The sequence below is a fragment of the Hyperolius riggenbachi genome, chromosome 3, assembly GCF_040937935.1.
Source record: "Hyperolius riggenbachi isolate aHypRig1 chromosome 3, aHypRig1.pri, whole genome shotgun sequence".
Lineage (NCBI taxonomy): Eukaryota > Metazoa > Chordata > Amphibia > Anura > Hyperoliidae > Hyperolius > Hyperolius riggenbachi.
The window spans coordinates 474423501-474445180 of NC_090648.1; the positions used below are offsets into that span (position 1 = coordinate 474423501).

Sequence of the window (21680 nt, forward strand, 5' to 3'; positions counted from 1 at the left end):
CCACATGTACATGATGGCACTAGGGCATGGGAACACCCTGCTTGTACCCTGTAACTCCCACCACATGTACATGATGGCACTAGGGTCATGGGAATACCCAGCTTGTACCCTGCAACCCCCACCACATGTACATGATGGCACTAGGGTCATGGGAATACCCTGCTTGTACCCTGTAACCCCCGCCACATGTACATGATGGCACTAGGGTCATGGGAATACCCAGCTTGTACCCTGCAACCCCCAACACATGTACATGATGGCACTAGGGTCATGGGAATACCCTGCTTGTACCCTGTAACCCCCGCCACATGTACATGACAGCACTAGGGTCATGGGAATACCCTGCTTGTACCCTGTAACCCTGACACATGTACATGACGGCACTAGGGTCATGGGAATACTCTGCTTGTACCCTGTAACCCCCGCCGCATGTACATGACAGCACTAGGGTCATGGGAATACCCAGCTTGTACCCTGCAACCCTCACCACATGTACATGATGGCACTAGGGTCATGGGAATACCCTGCTTGTACCCCGTATCCCCCACCACATGTACATGACGGCACTAGGGTCATGGAAATACCCTGCTTGTACCCTGTAACCCCCGCCACATGTACATGATGGCACTAGGGTCATGGGAATACCCAGCTTGTACCCTGCAACCCCCAACACATGTACATGACAGCACTAGGGTCATGGGAATACCCTGCTTGTACCCTGTAACCCCGACACATGTACATGACGGCACTAGGGTCATGGGAATACCCAGCTTGTACCCTGCAACCCTCACCACATGTACATGATGGCACTAGGGTCATGGGAATACCCTGCTTGTACCCCGTATCCCCCACCACATGTACATGACGGCACTAGGGTCATGGGAATACCCAGCTTGTACCCTGCAACCCTCACTACATGTACATGATGGCACTAGGGTCATGGGAATACCCTGCTTGTACCCCGTATTCCCCACCACATGTACATGACGGCACTAGGGTCATGGGAATACCCAGCTTGTACCCTGCAACCCCCACCACATGTACATGATGGCACTAGGGTCATGGGAATACCCAGCTTGTACCCTGCAACCCCCGCCCCATGTACATGACGGCACTAGGGTCATGGGAATACCCTGCTTGTACCCTGTAACCCCCGCCACATGTACATGACAGCACTAGGGTCATGGGAATACCCTGCTTGTACCCCGTATCCCCCGCCACATGTAAATGACGGCACTAGGGTCATGGGAATACCCTGCTTGTACCCAGTAACCCCGCCACATGTACATGACGGCTCTAGGGTCATGGGAATACCCTGCTTGTACCCTACAACCCTCACCACATGTACATGACAGCACTAGGGTCATGGGAATACCCTGCTTGTACCCCGTATCCCCCGCCACATGTAAATGACGGCACTAGGGTCATGGGAATACCCTGCTTGTACCCAGTAACCCCGCCACATGTACATGATGGCATTAGGGTCATGGGAATACCCAGCTTGTACCCTGCAACCCCCACCACATGTACATGACGGCACTAGGGTCATGGGAATACCCTGCTTGTACCCTGTAATCCCCTCCACGTAAAGGCAGTGGGGTCATGGGAATAGATGCCCACCGGCGGCACATGCCAGCAGACAGGTGAGCCAAAACTACACTACAGCAGCCACCACATGACCGGGGGTACACATTACATGGGAAAGGCTGCACAGGGGTCCGTCGGCCATCATAAAATTTAACTCCACTATCAAGCGATCTTTCCAGCATGCCAGATCAACTGTTTCAATCGCTTTTGACCAAAACAATGGGCGATCACGTTGGCATCAGTCTCTGCCAGATTTGATCATTATGATTGAATTTGTGCGGTATTGATGCTACAAAAGGAGTAATGTATGGGCCCCTTGAAACTGTCGGATGATGATGATGATGCTTAGGGGTTAGTGCTCTCGCCTTGCAGCGCTGGGTCCCCGGTTCCAATCCCAGCCAGGTCAACCTCTGCAAGGCGCCAGTTTGTATGTTCTCCCTGTGCGGGGTTCCCCAGGGCACTCAGGTTTCCTCACACATCACAAAAACTTACCAATAAGTTAATTGGCTTGCCCCTAAATTGGCCCTAGACTACAATAAATACACTACACGATGCATACATAGACATACGACTATGGTAGGGACTAGATTGTGAGCTCCTCTGAAGGAACGGGTAGTGACAACACTATATACTCTGTGCAGCACTGCGGAAGATGTCGGCGCTATATAAAAAATAATAATCTATTTAGATTGATTAGTGTGTGGCCTGCTCTAACATTTGTCTCCTCCACACACCCAGCCTGCCTTGTGTTTGCTTTTGCTTTCTGCCCCTCCTGACACTTTCGCCCGACTCAGCACAATTGTTGGGCAATTCTGGGGTGATGTGGTTGTCGTGAGAGATGCACTATCTCCTTGTGTGAAGACTGCAGTAATCCGTTGCTGTAGTGCAATAAGGTTTAGCTGTGGTGAGAAAGGCTGGCTGAATTGTTTTCGGTGCTGTTTGCTCTGTAATCTGAGAAGATTGGATGTAACAAAGTAGCTGAATTGTCTTGTGTGAGATATGAGTCTCTACATGCCTGAGGGGAGACTATCCACCAAGCAGCAGACTTTCCCACCCCCACCCCTCTCCAGTGTCTGCCTCTCTCCTGTGTGGCTGTGCTGGGGCTGCATCTCCTGCTGGAGGTCACATGGTGCGGCTGTCGCTCTACTCCCATGTCTGCCTCTCTCCTCTGTGGCTGTGCTGGAGATCCATCTCCTGCTGGAGGTCGCATGGTGCGGTGTAATGTCTGATTGCGCTGCCCGGAAGCTCCCTTCCACACTGAGTAGCACGCATGCTCAGTGTGAAGTTACTGATGCTGCCGGAGATAAAATACTAAATATCTCCGCTCCCACACCTCTTACACTCCCCAAATTTTCAGGTTAGGGTGGGGACCCCCCGAACGACCTCTACGCCAAATTGCAGCCCCCGAGACCCACTGGTTCAGGAGATAGATTAGAGAAATCTATCTCGGGAACCGGTGGGTCTCGGGGGCTGCAATTTGGTTAAGAGGTGGTTCGGGGGGTCCCCTCTCTACCTTGAAAATTTGGGGAGTGTAAGAGGTGTGGGAGCGGAGATATTTAGTATTTTACCTCCAGCAGCATCATTCTCTAGGAAATGTGGCCGCACAGTCTCCTACTGCGCATGCGGGGCAGCGCAAATCCACAGGCAGCGTAATCAGACACCACACCGGCCCTGTCGCTCTACACCCATGCCTGCCTCACTCCTGTGCGACTGTGCTTGTGGATGCATTTCCTGCTGGAGGTCACATGGTGCAGCCCTCTCACCCTACTCCCATGTCTGCCTATCTCCTCTCTCCTCTGTGGCTGTGCTGTGGATGCATCTCCTGCTAGAGGTCACATGGTACAGCCCTCTGCCCTGGTCCAGTTCTGAAACATGCCTTAGTTTCGAAGGTTTGTAAAGAAATCTTGTATGGTTGGTCATCAAAGGTATCACCTAAACAACTTTTGTTATGTTTTGAAGAATGCACCATAACCTTTCATTGAGGAACTGGAAGCCCAGGCCTTTGTGAGAAGTGGGAAACATACTAATGATTGTGTTGGCCAAAGCCATGGTGGAAAGGGGGCCAATGCCATACTGCATTAAGAGAACATCCAATGGTTGGAATGTGGCAATTTGGTAACAAGGCAGGGGTTCTTGTGATAGCTGGGGGAGGGGTTGGAATTCAGATTGAAGCCAGAAATGGTTCAGAGTCCTATAGCTCCATATCCAGCTGAGGTGGAGGACCCTGGCTAATGAGCTGTGGAGGTGAAGAGGTCTCTGTTATGTTAATTTGAGGGGGGGTGTTGATGGAATGAAAAGAAAAACTCATCCTGGAAATGGCTTTTAAGGAGCCTTTGCTACCTCAGGGCAAGTCCCAGAGGCCAGGTATTGAATAGTCCATATAAAATGTCTCCTGGAGACTTCTACATGAAACTGCAGTGCTGTGCATTGTGCAAACCCTTCATACAGAGCTAGTTCCTGGCTGCTGTATACAGGTGCCTTCTATACAGAGATAGTTCCTGGCTGCTGTATACAGGTGCCTTCTATACAGAGCTAGTTCCTGGCTGCTGTATACAGGTGTCTTCTATACAGAGCTAGTTCCTGGCTGCTGTATACAGGTGCCTTCTATACAGAGCTAGTTCTTGGCTGCTGTATACAGGTGCCTTTATATACAGAGCTAGTTCCTGGCTGCTGTATACAGGTGCCTTCTATACAGAGCTAGTTCCTGGCTGCTGTATACAGGTGCCTTTATATACAGAGCTAGTTCCTGGCTGCTGTATACAGGTGCCTTATATACAGAGCTAGTTCCTGGCTGCTGTATACAGGTGCCTTCTATACAGAGCTAGTTCTTGGCTGCTGTATACAGGTGTCTTCTATACAGAGCTAGTTCTTGGCTGCTGTATACAGGTGCCTTATATACAGAGCTAGTTCCTGGCTGCTGTATACAGGTGTCTTCTATACAGAGCTAGTTCTTGGCTGCTGTATACAGGTGTCTTCTATACAGAGCTAGTTCTTGGCTGCTGTATACAGGTGCCTTCTATACAGAGCTAGTTCTTGGCTGCTGTATACAGGTGCCTTATATACAGAGCTAGTTCCTGGCTGCTGTATACAGGTGTCTTCTATACAGAGCTAGTTCTTGGCTGCTGTATACAGGTGCCTTCTATACAGAGCTAGTTCCTGGCTGCTGTATACAGGTGCCTTCTATACAGAGCTAGATCTTGGCTGCTGTATACAGGTGCCTTCTATACAGAGCTAGATCTTCTCTACTGCAAATGGATGTTGTCACTGCTGAATTGATCCGGTGGGCGGATTGCTGATTGCTGATCAGGGAGGGGTCGGAAGCTGCTGTACACATGCCAAATTTTCGCCAGTCGGCTGTTATTGGCCACCTCAGCAGACTTTCATCTAGTGTGTGTACAGGCCTCTAGGTGACTTCATTTAAAGGACTTATGAGGCGAATTTTAGAAAAAATGTTAGTTACCTTATTGCAATATCAGACCTCAGGGCACACGATCAGTGCTTCCCCTGTCCGTTTCAGGCGCTCTGTTATCTAAATCCAGGATTCATTACAGGCCCCGACCCTCTGCAGGGTCGCCTGAACTGATGAGATAAGAATTGCCGCTTTAAACAGCAATGTGAGTTACACTCGTGGCCGCCACATAGCGGCTCCCTCCCCCGCTGTGAGCCGCTGCTAGGAGGGAGCCGCTGCTATAGTAGGCAGCCCTGCCGGTATCATCCATTCACACGCCCGCGGCCTCCCTTCCCCCACCCGCCGAGCAGCCAGCACATCTACCCCCTTTTGCGGAGGAATTCTGGACATGCGGTCACTGAAGAAGAGCCGCTGGCTCATATTGAGCAGAGAGTCACTGAGGAGCCGCTGGTGAGCCGGCTCACGTACGAGCGGAGTGCGGATAACAAAGAACCGCTGCCGCCCACCCGATTTTGGGACCCCCAGCCAGGTGTTGAACTGGCTGCGGCGTCTAATAGACACGCCGCACCAGTTCATTCCTCGCAGTCTCCCGGGAGGCATAGCAGGGCTACGGAAAGATGGCGTCCGAAGCCCTGCACAGGAGACTGTGTCCAGTACAGGGCTTCGGCGCCATCTTCCCCTAGAGGATCAGCAGGATAGCCAGGCAAACTGTTATTGCTTCAAAGGAAATAAATATGGCAGCCTCTATATAACTCTTGTTACAGTTTTGTCCTTTAAATACCTGTGTGGATTTCCACAAAACATGCACTTGAGGACAGGGTTGGGGAACACTCCTCTTTTTTTTTTTTTTTTTTTTTTTTTTTTTTACTTGAGAATTCACAGGTGTTGAGAAAATGTGAGTGTTTGGCTGAGAAGCGCAGGGTAGGCAGAATGAGACTGAAAGCAAGGTTGTCACTATCCGTAAGGCCGGTATAGTCTCTGATGTGTGATCTGGATGGGCTTGGTGTGGGCGTCGCCTCTCATTCATTCCTTCATGTTGTCACTCCCAATACTGATATCTCCCACACAGGTGATACTGCAGCTTGTGCAGGGACTGGCACACCAGATCTCACACAAGGTGCTGATTACATCTCTGCTTGACTGTATCCTCTATGGCTTTTTTCTGCAGAGCAGTGGAAAAACAGGGCTGAAATTAGTCCCCAGGATTAGAGATGGTCGGAGAGATGCAAATAATTACTTGCATGAAAATAAAATGCAAATTGGATGCAGCCTGGAATTGTGCCGATCGGAATTATCAGAAAGTGTCTTTGATTGGCCCAATTGCAAGATTAATCTAATTACGGTAGCGTTAAGTCGGTAATAACTTATTTACCATGTTTTAGGAGTAGACCAGGGCTTCTTCTTCCCGTCTTGCATTTTAGTTAAAGTGAACCCGAGGTGAGAGGGATATTGAGGCTGCTGTATTTTTCTTTCGAAACAATAATAAAACAATACCAGTTGCCCGGCAGCATTACTGATCTATGTGGCTGCAGTAGTGTCTGAATCTGACACAAGCATGCAGCTATCAGTTTTTATTGTAAAACACCTGATCTGCTGCATGCTTGTTCAGGGTTTATGGCTAAAAGTATTAGAGGCCGAGGGACTGCCAGGCAACTAGTATTTCTTAAAAGGAAATAAATATGGCAGACTCCATATCTCTCGCCTCGGGTTCTCTTTAAAATACTTGTTTACTTGTTTTGGTAAAGTAAGTAAATGGATTAAAAAGAGGGAAAACTTCACAAGACTGTAGTTTATCAACAGAGAGCACACTCTGAGGCCTTGTTTACATTGCGTTTGGTTTGCGTGTCCATCCACGGTGGGCTTCCCCCCCCCCCCCCCCCTCCCCGCGTGATTTTCAGCAATTTTCCTAGTGTTTGCTTGTTTTTGTGGGCGTTTTTTTGTAAGCGGCTTGTGCAGAGTGCTTCAGAGAAAAACCCGGAAACTATAAATACTTGTCAAAGCGATTCTGTGAGCGTTTTGCATTTTTCCTATACCTTCCATTGAGGCAGATTGCCTCAAAAATGGCTCAAGCACCGCTTGTCTAAGCGGATCGCGAACGAACCGCTCTGATGTGAACTCTCTCATAGAGAATCATTGCACAAGCGCTTTCAGGGCGATTTTGAAAATCGCCCGCGCTTAAAATTTAACAAAAATGCCTCTGTGAACAAGGCCTGAGGTCTTTGACCGGACTGTAGCGGCGCTTTGCATTGGCCTGATTTTCATGTTATTGGGGACCATTAGTAGTTTAGGGAACCTAAAACCATTTTCCTAATTAAACATATCCTTTCAGTATTTTTCAGTCGCAAATTCTTTCCTCCTTTTTATACTGATCGCTGCCAATCAAAACCTGGTACACACCTTTAATTTTGATTGGCCAATCACCCTGTATGTATTTAGAGTTTAGCCTGTCTGATTCCTCCTCATCTGTGACTAATCACAAGTGTAATTTAATCTCTCAGCTGTCTGCCTCAGCAGAGCAGCTATTTTGTAAACACAAAAAGTTAATACTCTGTCTGCTTCCGTGAAAGCGGCAGATTTATTGCAGAATTTGTATCAGCTGTTGCTTATCTTTTAGAGCAGAGAGGAAATTCTGAGTTCAGTTTGGCTTTAATCCTGGGAATACACCATGAGTTTTTTTGGCAGATAGAAGGCTGGATAGATAATTTCCTACCGGTCCAAACTGATTTTGGTCGCTTTTCTGAATAATTTTTTTTCCCATAGAAGTGAATGGGAATCTATCAGAAAAATTATCTAGAAGATCAAATCTGCCCAAAAACTCTTTGGGCCCATTCACACTTGTCTGTCACAATACGGTAACTACCGTTTTCTGTGGGTAATTTTACCGCGATTAGCACTGTAAAATCGCTGTACACTCTTGCGATTCAAAGCGTTTGCGGTCAGTGCTTATATAAGCACTGTATGGTGATCGCTCAAGAAACGAGAGAAAATGCTGCAGCTAACACGTTTTGTGATTGCCATTAACCTCAGGGGCAATCGCGGCAGAGAGATCACTGCCATAGTGTTACAATTGTGCTAGCGCTTTGAAAAGCGTTAGGACTTCGGCGATTAGTGGGAATCACCCGCTCATCTTCCTAATGGGAATGGGCCCCTTTGTGTATTCCCAGCATTGCAGATTGTGATTACATTATCAAACACTGCAGTCTGATTTACATAGGAGGGGACACACTTCTCACCCTTTTCTCCTAGTCTCCTGACCTGTTTACTCATTATACTGGGTGTGTTCAGGCAGTTCTGGGCTTTCGGAGCATTTTGTCCTTTGCTGGTATTCACAAACCAATGTTCATGCTGGGTGGACAAACCGTCTAATTGATTGGATTGTCTGCCAATTGGAATTGAATTCAGCTACAGAGTGATTGAAATCAATGACTCACTAGGTGGATTAGTCCTCACATGTCTCACTTCTGTACATGTCCAGCCAACCAGTGAGTGTATAGAGAAACCTACAGGATTGGTCAAATGCCATTGTATGTGTGTGTGTTTTTGCCCTTACGCACAATTGAACTCCAATTGGGAAATCAATTGGAATGATTACCGTGATCGCCTCAAAGGTTGGCCGCAGATCCTCCCCTGTGTATCAGGCCTAAAGCGTCAAAACCGCTTCTGGGGGGCGGGGTAAGGAGGGGAGCAATGCACTCGCCATGTTAAGGCATTCAAGATCTTTCGGCATCGGGGCAGCTGTACAAGCTACAGATTCCTGCAAGGATGGGCAGCACAGTGGTGTAGTGGTTAGTGCTCTCTTCTTGCATTGATGGGTCCCCGGTTAGAATCCCAGCCAGGGCAACATCTGTGTGGGTTTCCTCCGGGCACTCCGATTTCCTCCCACATCCTGAAAACATACAGATAAGTTAATCGGCTTCCCCTTAAATTGGCCCTATACTACAATACATACACTACATGCTACATACACTACATGCTACATACATAGACATACGACTATGGGAGAGATTCGATTGTGAGCTCCTCTGAGGGACAGTGACAAGACATACTATGTACAGCTGCCTAAGATGTCGGCCAGAACCCTCTCTGCTGAGTTTAGGTGTGTGTGTGTATATGTGTGTGTGTATATGTGTGTGTGTATATGTGTGTGTGTGTATATGTGTGTGTATATGTGTGTGTGTGTGTGTGTGTATATATGTGTGTGTGTGTGTATGTATATGTGTGTGTGTGTGTATGTATATGTGTGTGTGTGTATGTGTATGTGTGTGTGTGTGTATATGTGTGTGTGTATATGTGTGTGTGTGTGTGTGTGTGTGTGTGTGTGTATATATGTGTGTGTGTGTGTGTGTGTGTACCCTGCGGTCAGTCTGGTGATATGTGCGGCTGTATAGACATTGGTCATCTCCTATCCTCAGGCAGATAAGGGTGCATTCGCCCCTTCGCTGGGTTGTTAACATGCCCATACATTACTCGATTTGCGTCACCGATATCTGGCTGATTTGATCATCCTGAACGTATCTGTCAGAGATTGATGCCGCAACATGGCCAGATCGACTACTGGCTGAATCGATCGATCTGGCATGCTAGAAAGATCTCATTTGAAAGGGGTCTGTTGTGTGGCGGTGACGGCATTTGATATTCTGCCGATTGACGAACCCAAAGGCTGGTCTTCCCCATGTAATGTGTTCAACCCATGAACCCCATTGTGAGTGTGGGAGCAGCACCTATCTGGCGCGTGTCCCCTCCAATGCCCGGAGTGCCTGTATCCCATGACCCCGTATTCATGTACTGACTGTCACATACATGAGACTGGGGTCTCTGAGTACAGAACCGCCCAGTGGCAATGGAGAGAAGACACTACGGGGAGGTACGACAGAAATGTCATCTGCTTCCACACTCTGCCATGCTGAAATCTATTGGAAATTGGTATCTGTGCAGTGTGGGGGCACGCGGTAGATCTTTCTCTGATCACATTGGAACAGAGAGGGATCTGATGGTTGATCTGGTGGCCATGGACTAGTGTATGACCACCATTTAGTGGTTTGCCTCAGCTTGCCTGTTACCTAAGGCTCTCCCCTCTGACTGCAGAACTTTGAATGGAATGACTGTAGCACAGTGTGTGTGGCCAGCGTTGACTGTTCCTGAGTGCTGCTGATGCAAATGAATGTGATTGGATGTGACAGTAATAACATCACATGATCCTTCTGCTGGCTTCTTTTCGTTGAGCGTTGATTGGATACATGCAGAGTTTTTCTAGTGTGGTCTCTGCCTGCTGCTGTGTGCAGAGAACTTCATGAGGTGATGCGAGGTGAGAGCCAAGGTGAGGCTACAACCGCTGGCAAGTCACTCGCTGTATGGTCACATCGACCATTAGATCCCTCTCTGATCAGATCTATTGCCTGGTCACACACTGCATCACTATTCCCCCCCCCCCCCCCCACCCCCCAAAAAGTGTTGTCACCATATACCACGGTTCAACGGGCACGTGACATTACATATGCACCAGGCCCATAGCTGTGCCCGCAGAGGGATGACTCTTATGCTGGGTACACACAATACGTTTTTCCGCTCGATTTGTCCACCCGATCGTTTCTGCTGCTCGATTCTGCACTCTATTCTGTGCTCTATTCTCTTATCTTCCTCTCAAATATTCTTATCTTTTTCCATTCACTTCTTCGAGAAATCGAGCGCAGAATCAATCGGAAGGAATATCGGACATGTCGGGAATTGTCTATCGAAATACATCTATCGAGAGGAAAAACGTATCGTGTGTATCCAGCACTACACTGTGCAGGTTGTGGTGGGGGGGGGGGGGGGTCACTTATACACTTGCAAGGACTCCGGCTTGACATCGATACGTCTGACGTGGTTGTCGCGATATCTGATGCCGTTACCAATGTGCACCCGATCGAGCTCTTGCATTTGAGATTTTCCCACCTTTCCTGAACGATCCGTTTAACCTAATTTTGCCGGAAATCGATCGAAAGATCGATTGGGAAGCCATGTTGCGTCAACGATTATCTTATGATTCCATAAAATTATCGAAGCGGAAGGTGGATCAGACCGCAACATCGAGTGATGTATGGGCACCCTGAACGACCCTATTTCCTTCTGGTATGTCATTCGGGTTGTAGCAGCCAATTCAGAGGACAGTAATTTGTAAAAGTTAGTCCCACCTACTAAACCAACATTGAACAAAGCAAATTCTAGAAGCAGTCCTGTTGATTAGTGTGAATTGTGTAAGGAGTCCCTTTGGGACTCAACTTTTCAAGTTGAAAGATTGGCCTTCTACTTCCTGTGAGCCTCAAGCCCTGCCTCCTCCTGTACAGGACTCCTTTTCTACTGTTATGCAGGGAGGCGGGAAATGTAATCTGGCCTCTTTTCTTCCTAATGTTGGGCTTCTCATGGTCACACCTGATTGACCTGCCCACCATCTGCATTCAGAAGGAAAAGGAAGAGCTGTAGAGAACTTTGAGGATATTTGGCTCATGAAACAGGTATTCGGTTCATCACTTTGCTATTTGTCTTGTACAATGTGGAGATTACTCAGGATTTAATGTTTTAGCGCTAAAGATCCATATTCGCTTTAAAAAGCTTTTTTTGTTGTTTGTTTTGTAAACCGAATCAAACTAAAATCAGTTAAAAATGAAGTCCTCCATAGTTTCTCAGTAGAAAATTGGTCGGTGAAAGCTGGTTATTTTTATGACAGTAGTGAGGGGAGGGGCCTAGGGTTGTAGAACGGCTGCATAGCTTTGAACTGCATCGAGTGTTGAGGACGGTTTCATCGATCTGTGGTAAGATTTCTCCTGAAATCTGATAGAAATCAACTGACAAAAAATGGTGGTTGATTTGTTACCGGGCATCTTCATTTATTGAATTGCCGCTTGGAGTGCAGTGCTGTCTCTCTTTAGTTTAGTTTTAATTACACGTTACAATCGCTAAAAATTTTTTAACTTGCAAACCCAAAGATTTTACTGCACAAGAACTAGTGGGAGCCCAGGGGTGGGCAGCCATGTTTGTTGACTGCATGAGGTGGTACGTCACAGCTATGCTTCAAGCAGAAAGCAGTGCGACCGTTTTTTATAGGAAAAGTTTACAGCCACTTTGCAAACGCTTCGGAAGAAGTTCAACAAACGCCTGGAAACCACTCAGTTATGCTGTTATCTGCCAGCTCATTTGGGTGAACAGAAGTCCAACCTCTGTATGTAGTTTATTTGTGAGAGTCTGAGCTGCAGCAGTTGGGGGATGCCAATACAGACACTGGTCTTCAGCAGTCAGGTGTTGCGAACTTGTTTGGTCAGTTTCTTTTGTATTCCTAGCTGTGGCTCACAGTGGGAAGCCTCACTGCTCCTCCTCCTCCCCATTCCATAGCACAAGGCAAGCTGCTCAGCAGAGAAACCAGCAAGGATGTCCATGCAGGGATCACTGACATGCTGTCACCTGATCACAAAAGGTCTATTCAGGTGATACATCTACCCACTAGTAATATTCGAGTTATTATGTTGGCCTAGTTCACCCACTAGCTTCCTATAAGGTGGCGAGACCTGTGTGGCCTAATTCAGGCCAACCCAGCCTTGGGTGTTTCCACTTGTCTGTCTCCAAAACATATGAATTAAAATGCCATCCGGTATCGTGAGACGCCATGTGTTGGCCTTGGGCGGTGTGTGGGGACATCCTATCAAGCCAATAGGAGGTTTAACTTTCTAGCATGCAGCAAGGACTAGCAATTCATTGAACTTGTTCTCTTCCCCCCAGTAATTGATCACCACTGTACCCTCCCCTAACAGAGAGGGAGATTTTGATTGGTCTATGTACACTGTACACACGTCTACAGACATGCCCATTGTTTCTCCACAGGAAATCCATGTGAAATGAAGCCTTCACTAGAGAGGTGCTGTCTGTTGCTTGTAGAGGGGTTTTCTGTGACTCCCTCATCTGTGTTTTCTGCTAGAGAGACTTGAGATGTCTTTTAACGTGATCGTCTGTAGGAAAATACTGTGTTGGGAATTTCTGTGAAGTGTAGACACTGCTGGTTGAAGGGAAAGTGAGTTGGTTTAAGAAGTACATAAAAATTGGAATGCTCAGGCGGGGACTGCACGTTTATCTGAAAAGGTCACCATAACCACAGTGGAATTTATTTGGCTGACACATTCTGTAGAGCTTCTGTTCTGTAGCTTTAGAGTTGATGTAGCACTGAAAACTTCTCATAGGCTGCCACCTGGTGTTTAGTCCTTAAAACTACACCCGTGCCAGGAGGTAATGGGTGTCCAGGATGGGAACATGGGAATTTAGTTGGCATGTTGTATGTCAGCAGAAGGAAGGTATCTCTTAGAGATCATGATTCTTCTTCTAGGGATGTATCAGCAGATTGACCAAGAGAAAGCTCTCGCTCAGAAATGATTCCTTCACCCACCCCGGTGCTTGTGCATTGTAACCTCTCCTGCTCCAGCTGTCGTCAGCCGTCTCCCCTGAGCGCCATCATCACACACACTTGGTGGCGAATATCGCACGTAGTGCATGTGTGCAGCACTCAGGAGTTAGTGAACAATACTAGGCGTTGACGCAGCTGGACCAGGTGAGATTTACAATGCAAGGACACCAGGAGGCACATTCACAATTAAGAGGACAGCGGCCAGGGGTCTGACGCGCTCATCGGTCGCCGCGATGTCGCACACAATCACTGCTGTGCACCTGATTGACCGTGGCGGCTGGAGATTTTTTTTAGCATGTTCGAATCGATACATTCAACCGATTTCTCATCAAATTGTTGATCTAGCATGCTTTTGTGACGCAGATTTAATCCGTTTCGATAGTTGTTGAATCGGATGGTTAGTCTTGTGTTCTAGTTCCACAGTGATCTAGACTAAATCTTTAAGGAAAGGTCTTCTTAAAGTTCATCATTTTGAGATTTGATTTTTCCAGAATCCAGCCACAACTATAAAACTGACCTCCCTGATAAGATCACCTCTGGGTGCCCTTTGATGTAAGGAAAGCTCCCAGGACCAATCAAATTTGCTATAGCTTCTTCTATTAAACATTTCTTCAGTCTTCAAGACCATTGTTTGGTGATCATTGTTTGGGTGTGCAACCAAAACCTAGCTCACATTTGTCATTTGGAGATACGTTGTGACATAATATGGAAGGTGCCATTGCTGACCCCCTGACTCCCTCCACCACAGTACAGTCAATATTTACATGGTTGTTTTACGGATTATCTGCTTCTAATACTGTTTGAAGGACAGAGCCAAGTCTGGCTGTAGTGAGATCTGCTAGCTGGATGCACCAAACTTAAAGTAAAACTTTTCTATGGCCTTCTTCAAACAGTTGTAAATGTACAGAATAATATACTCAAACTGCACATTCCAACAAAATAGTCATGCTAGATTTAAGTACTGACAAATGGTGCTATCTATGTAACTTTTTTCTTTTTGGCTTCTGTGTAATTTTGCGCATTTTCTTTCTTTCAGCAGCTTCACGAAACGGTGAAAAGAAAGCTGGACAGTGCAGCTTCACCTCAGAATGGGGATCAGCAGAACGGATACGGAGATGTCTTCTCGGTGCCCAAAAAGCTTCGGCACGATGATGGACTCCCAGGAGTGCTTGGGTCATCTAACGGGATGCCTCCAGTTTCTCCCTTGCATCAACTGGACAGCAAGCCTCCGACTGGAGATTCTTTGCAGTTAAATGGGAGCCATTCTATTGGACTGGATGGCATGAACAAGAAGTGTCTTCCTGACACGGGACTGCAGCTGAACGCTAATGGAGATGCTGATGAGTTCTCGCTTCACTTGGGTAAAGAGATGAAGCGGGAACCTGTGGATGACTTGCCTTGCATGCTTTCCGGTGTGGGAGGTTCCATGAGCCACACCACTTTAATGCCCGACCTCAACCTAAATGAGCAGGAGTGGAAGGAACTAATAGATGAACTTAATAAATCTGTACCTGATGAAGACATGAAGGATCTTTTCAGTGATGACTTTGAGGACAAAAAAGACAATGATGCCTCAAATTCTGCGACGCAAACACCTTTGAACCAAGACATTCATGTAAAGACTGAGTTTTCTCCTGCAGCGTTTGAGCAGGAGTCCCAGGGATCTCCACAGGTAAGGTCTACATCTTGTGGACCTTATGGAGGACCTTCTTCAGGGCCAACAAGTAGTTCATCTCCAGTGGTAGGTGGTTCTCAACCTGCGTTCCACACATCTGCTCAAGCTTCAACAGACAATGCCAATCAGACAACATTGCAACCTTCAAACCAATCACAAAATGTGCCGAGACCATTACCCAATGTATTAATGGCTGGTCCTGGCACTGGAACCACCAAAGAGATGTCTTCTACCCTTCAGCTTAAGCAGATTGCAGCTAAGCAAAAGCGGGACCAAATGTTGCAAAGTCAGCAACAAACTCAGCAGCAAGTCCACCAGTCGAATCAAATGACCAACTGGCCCCAGTCTCGGACTTCGCAAAGTCCCTTGGGTGTTCCTTATAGCATGGAGAAACCTACCAGCCCTTCTGTTTACCAACAAGAGTATAATAATCAGAAACTTATGATGCCCAACATGAACAAGAGTTCCCCTCGTGGAGGCAGCTACATGCAGCCCAATCATGTTAACATGATTGGCCATAAACCTTCGAACAATTTAAACCCCAACCAAACGGCAGGTCCCAATTCTATGCTGGACTATGGCAACACAATACCTCTATCACACTATGAGGTGGACTGTGGCCCAGGAGTGGTGGCAGCTCAGAATCAGAACAAGAATGTTATGATCTCATATCTTCAGCAGCGGCCACCGCAGCAGCAACAGCAGCAGCAGATGCCTCAAATGACCGAGGAGCAAAGCCAACTATTCATGATGAAAAGGAAGGCTGGAATTCAGTATAGGCCACTGGTGCCACATGGACAGGTAAGTGAAACACGTTCTATATTCTTCTTACTGCCCACAATTGGCTACATACTGATAGTTTAAAAAAAACAACTTACAGTAAACCTGAGATAAATGGGAGGATAGGATTTTTACTTACCTGAGACTTCCTCCAGCCCCCTGTAGTCTGTCAGCTTCCTGGCAATGCTTCCGGTCCTCTCCATTGTGCTCCTGTGAAGTCCGCAATTCATCTTAGTTGCGGAATACTGCGCATGCGCACCACGTGATCTGGCTGTCATGGCCAGGAGCATTTTGTGCAAGCGCAGATACAGTGGTAATGAACTGTGCATGCGCAGAATGCTCTTGGCCACATCTGGCAGGTAAATTTAACAGAAAATTGTATGGTGTGTACCTAGCATTAGACCCTAAACATGCATGCAGGTAAGACATCTATGACAATCTGACAAGCTGCATGCTTGTTTCTAGTGTGTTTTAAGGTACATACACACGTCTGATTTTTTCCAAACGACTGGTCGTTTAGACTGGTCTTGACCGATCCGCCAAGCGGATCCTTCAAAGCCAGCGTTATCAGCTAAACGATCGTTTGTACACACGCCCGATTTGACATCTGAACAACCGGTCGTTTAGAAAAATCAGACGTGTGTATGTACCACGAGACCAGTGGTCCTTAAACTAATGCTAGGTACACACTGAGATTTTCTGGCCGATTTACTGTCAGAACGATTATTTCCAGCATGTCCGATCTGATTTCCGTTCACTTCAATAGGAAATCAATCGAAAAATGCTCGGAAATCGATTGGAAAGCAGATCGGACATGTTGGAAATAATCGATCTGACAGTAAATCGTCCAGAAAATCTGTGTGTACCGAGCGTTAGGCCCACAGGCTGAATGCAGCCCCCTGAGACTTTTTTTTATCTCCCCCCCCCCCTCCCCCCCCCCCCGCCCCCCGACCACAATGTATTACTTATAGATGCGGTCAGCTACATTTTTAAATATTGGTGGTCTGCATATAGAATAGCAGTGCTGGCACCACCCATCCACATGGAAGCCAGAAAGCAGTAATTCGCTGGTTTCCAATCAAATTCCACATCAGGTGACACTGTTGTCCAATTAAACTTCAGGTTGTCACCTAAGTATGCTTCACTGCAAAGACACCATTTTATTTTATGTATACCCTCAACCCAAAACATTTGGGGACCCCCTGCACTAGACCCTACTGACCAGAAAGCTCAGCAGGACTGCCAGACAACTGGTATTGTTTTAAAAGGAAATATGGCAGCTTCCATGGATCTCACATTTCCATTCCTTTTAAATGGATGACTCCACCTAGAATTGAAAAGCTGTTGTGGGAGAAGCTATTGTGTGCGGATATTAGGAAAATCCTCGCCAAAAAATAGCTGCAAGTAATGAGCAGACCTGAACTCAGAATGTCCTCTACTCTAAAAGATATTTCTTTGTTACATCTGATACAAATCCTAAAATCTGCAGTCTACTCCCTGCTTTTATTTAAGCAGACATATTGTTGACCTCCTGTGCTTTCAAATGAGCTTATCTGCCATGGCAGTCAGCTGACACAGGGGAGAGATCAAATTAAAACTTTTGATTAGTCACTGATGAGAGGGAATTAGACAGGCTAAATTCTCTAAATACATACAGGGTGCATTTCTCTGTTTTCCTTCTGTCCTGTGCAAGAGTTCAGGTCCATTTTAAGGTTTGATTGGATAGATGGCCGCTTTGACACTCTTAAGGTGGCCATACACTAGTTAGATTAGCAGCAGATAGATCATCAGATTTCTGATCTATCTGATGTGTTTAGGAACATTTTTTACTAGGAACAGATTTCCAATAGATTTCAGTTTGAAATCTATTGAAAATCGATCCGATGAAATTTTTTTTGACATCAGATTTCCATTAGGGCCAATGCAAAATGATAAGCAATCTCAACAGATCTAGATTTTCCAGCCTGCCAGATCGATTGAAATCGATCGAAATTGGCCGCAAATCCATCGTTTGGTCAATCGATTTGCAATCAACCAATCGATTTTGATCGATCGGCCAAAAATCAACTGAGTGTATGGGCCCCTTTACTCCTAACTAGCAGAGCTGCCAGGATAAAAACTATTATATTGTGGCTGGGGTCACATGACCTGAGCATTGTTGTTGGTTTAATCTCCTGACGGTGCCTCAGTGTCTGCTAATACGTAGACATTCCACGCTGGTGCCAGCCGGTCCCTGCCTCATACCTGCTGCTTTCCTTCCTTGCCACAACGCTTTCATTCAGGCTCACAAAGGAACTCAAACCAACATGTAAAAATCACCCATTTTGTGAGCAGTAATTCTGCACTAATACATATGACTGAAGAGCTCAGCACATGGCCATGTGTCTGCGATGCTTGACGTGTCTGTGTACACAGTGTCCTGTAGCTACAAGCGCTAAAAGCCCAGACAGAGCACTGCAACTCACAACACGATGATCAGTAACAAATGCAGCTGAAGAGTTTAAAGTGTAGTTGCAATGTAGTCATCGTGTAACATCAGTTTGTAGCCTTATAGCCTACATGTCAAACTGGCCCAGGGGCCAAATCTGTCCCGGAGTGCCATCAAATTTGGCCCACAAGTGTTTTCCCCACTTTGCATTATATTTGGCCTGTGAGGACGTGTCAAGCCTGTATGTCTAAGCACTGAAACTATAAAGCCACATGGTGAAGGGAGAGGGGCCACTAGACCTCAGGGAACTTTATATGGGAATGAGGGGGGGGCACTAGACACCAGGGAACCGTATAGGGGAAGGAGGGGCAGGAACTAGACACCAGGGAGCATTATAGGGGGCCATTAGACAATAAGGGCTTGATTCACTAACCGGTGCTAAGTGATAGCGCTGGAGTGAACAGCCACTTAGTGCCCCATAAGTAGCTTTGCGAGCACTAATAGGCCCGCAAAGCTACATCGCGCACAGCCCAGGGCAGTGTGCGCGCAGCCGGTAAAAGTTCGCGGTGCGACGATAACGTTGCACCCGCTGCCCTGTAAACGTTGCACCAGGTGCAACGAAAACTGCGCATTGGGTGCCCCTTAAGCGGTGCAGTGATGCGCCGTTTTTGGGGGCACCCGATGCACCGTTTTCGTTTACAGAGCATTGGGTGTGACCTTATTGTCACACCGCGCACTGCCCTGGGCTGTGTGCAGTATATGGGCATAAACCACTTAAAGGGATACTGTAGGGGGGTCGGGGGGAAAATGAGCTGAACTTACCCGGGGCTTCTAATGGTCCCCCGCAGAGATCCTGTGCCCGTGCAGCCACTCACCGATGCTCCGGCCCCGCCTCCGGTTCACTTCTGGAATTTCTGACTTTAAAGTCAGAAAACCACTGCGCCTGCGTTGCCGTGTCCTCGCTCCCGCTGATGTCACCAGGAGTGTACTGCACAGACACAGACCATACTGGGCCTGCGCTGTGCGCTTTTGATGACATCAGCGGGATCGAGGACACGGCAACGCAGGCGCAGTGGTTTTCAGACTTTAAAGTCAGAAATTCCAGAAGTGAACCGGAGGCGGGGCCGGAGCATCGGTGAGTGGCTGCGTGGGCACAGGATGTCTGTGGGGGACCATTAGAAGCCCCGGGTAAGTTAAACTCATTTTCCCCTGACCCCCCTACAGTATCCCTTTAACTCTGTGATTTGCGCCCACTCTGTGTTTAGGCTCACAGCCTGGTCTACTCAAAATCGCAATTTTGCCCACATTAGGAACATTTCTAACCTGTAACCTGTAGACCAGGGGTCTCAAACTCGCGGGCCATTTGCGGCCCTCGATACAATATTTTGTGGCCCTCGCCAACAAAAGCTTCCTTATAGTTCGCTTCAGTGCTCCCAAGTAATTCGCCGCATCACCGCCGCTAAACGAGGGCTGCAGAGCCCCCAAATCGCTGGGGGGCAATCCGCCGGCATTTCCTGGAAGGGCAGAGCTTTCAGCTTCAGCTCTGCCCCTCCTGACGTCAATCGCGGCGCATCGCCGCCTCTGCCTACCTCTCTCACTCTTCCTTCACAGAGAGGGGGGGGGGGAGAGGCGGCGATGCGCCACGATTGACGTCAGGAGGGGCAGAGCTGAAGCTTAAAGCTCTGCCCCTTCCAGGAAATGCCGGCGGATTGCCCCCCGGGCGATTTAGGGGCTCCTGCAGCCCTCGTTTTGCGGCGGGGACATGGCGGACTACTTGTAGTGGGAGCACTGAAGCGAACTATAAGGTAAAATAGGCAAAATAGTTCGCTTCAGTGTGAATCTGGTTTTGAACTAAAAATCAATGCAAGGGATGGGGGGGCGGGTTAGGGAGCTGCTGATTGACTTTTTTGTGAAATCCCTTAGGGCCAGTTCACACGGACGGCAGGCGGCGTTGGGGCGGCCAGGAAGTCGCGTCGTCCTGTGACGTCCCGTTCGGTGGCGGCGGTACAGAGATCGTCGCGATCGGCGTTTCTCGTCCCCGCAGGGGGACATGAAGCCGCGCCGGCTAGCCGTCCCTGGACGTTGCATGCGGCTTCTAGGGACGGCCGAAACGATGCGTTAAATCGGGATCAGAACGTTTATGTAATCGACGGTAACCGCGCAATGCTAAACGCTCCTATTCACTTGAATGGGAGAGTTTAGCCGATGGGTCCCGAACGCTTGACGGTAGACGCCGCCAAGCGTCCGTGTGAACCGGCCCTTATGTGGCCCAGCCTCATCCTGACTTTGCCTCCTGCGGCCCCCAGGTAAATTGAGTTTGAGACCCCTGTAGACTGATATAGTGATCAGAGTAGGGGCTCCCTCTTGTGGTGAGCCTACAGAATGTCTACAGATAAAGTGACCACTTTTCTGTGCTTGAGCTTGAGGGCTCTTTCACACCAAAGCCCTTTACTGCGTTGTAACACAAAGGCAATTCTTTGTGTTAGCCAAGGTAAAATACCTTTCACACCCGACACTGCGTTTCGGTACGTTGCGGTTCCGATGCACCCGGGCGTGTTGAACCGCCGGAAGCCGGCGTTTTCCCGTCGGGTTAATTAATAGCTACCGCCGCTGATTGCGTTGCACTGCAGATACCAGACGGTACGCCGCAGGCTATCAGCGCGTGCAGGAGAACGGCTCCTCCTGCACGCGTTGTCTGGTGTGAAAAGAGCCTCAGCGTTGACACATCCTCAAACATGGCTCAGTGAAAGCCAGCATCTGATAAATTGCCTATAAAATTAAATACTTGGAAAAAAAAATATTATCCAAAGAAAGCCTACAATGTCCTGAAAAAAACAATATATGTATTAATAGGATGGCCTAGGTAATAAAAGTTATTGCTATATTAAAACAGCACAGCTAGTATACCAAAATTGTCAGGAACCTTAAAGGACCACTGTCGCAAAAATCTTAAAATGTAAAATATATGTAAACCTATATACAGGTATGTGCATTTCTCCCTGAGTAAAATGAGCCATACATTACTTTTCTCAGATTGCTACTACTTACTGTAAGTGACAACAACATATGACAGAACCGACAGGTTTTGGACTAGCCCATTTCTTCATGGGGGATTCTCAGGGATTTTTTTATTTTCAAAAGCACTTAGTGAATGGCAGTTGCTCTGTCCAACTGCCATAAGTGTGTGGTGAGCAGGGAGGCTGGCCAGCATCTTTGTACAAATCTTTTTCAGGGAGAGTCTATTAAAATAAAGGCCACGCTTAGAATCCCCCATGGAGAGAGATGGACTAGCCCAAAACCGGTCGGTTCTGTCATATTTCTACTACCTACTGTAAGTGACAGCAACATAGGAGAAAAGTCATTTATGGCTCAT

The 21680-nt window shown here is 47.6% G+C and overlaps 1 protein-coding gene across 3 annotated transcripts in view; it reads left to right on the top strand.

The window, feature by feature from the left end:
• The window catches only part of MAML1 (mastermind like transcriptional coactivator 1), a 129347-nt gene that overhangs the window by 88802 nt on the left and 18865 nt on the right, over positions 1-21680 (top strand). For 2 of the 3 annotated variants that reach the window (XR_011030579.1, XM_068278089.1), the window contains exon 2: positions 14461-15900. Coding sequence is in view for 2 of the 3 variants with exons in the window: in XM_068278089.1 (XP_068134190.1) it covers positions 14461-15900 (1440 nt within the window). In the remaining variant the exon portion in view is untranslated. The remainder of the gene's footprint in view (positions 1-14460; positions 15901-21680) is intronic. The other variant, XM_068278090.1, reaches the window with a different exon arrangement.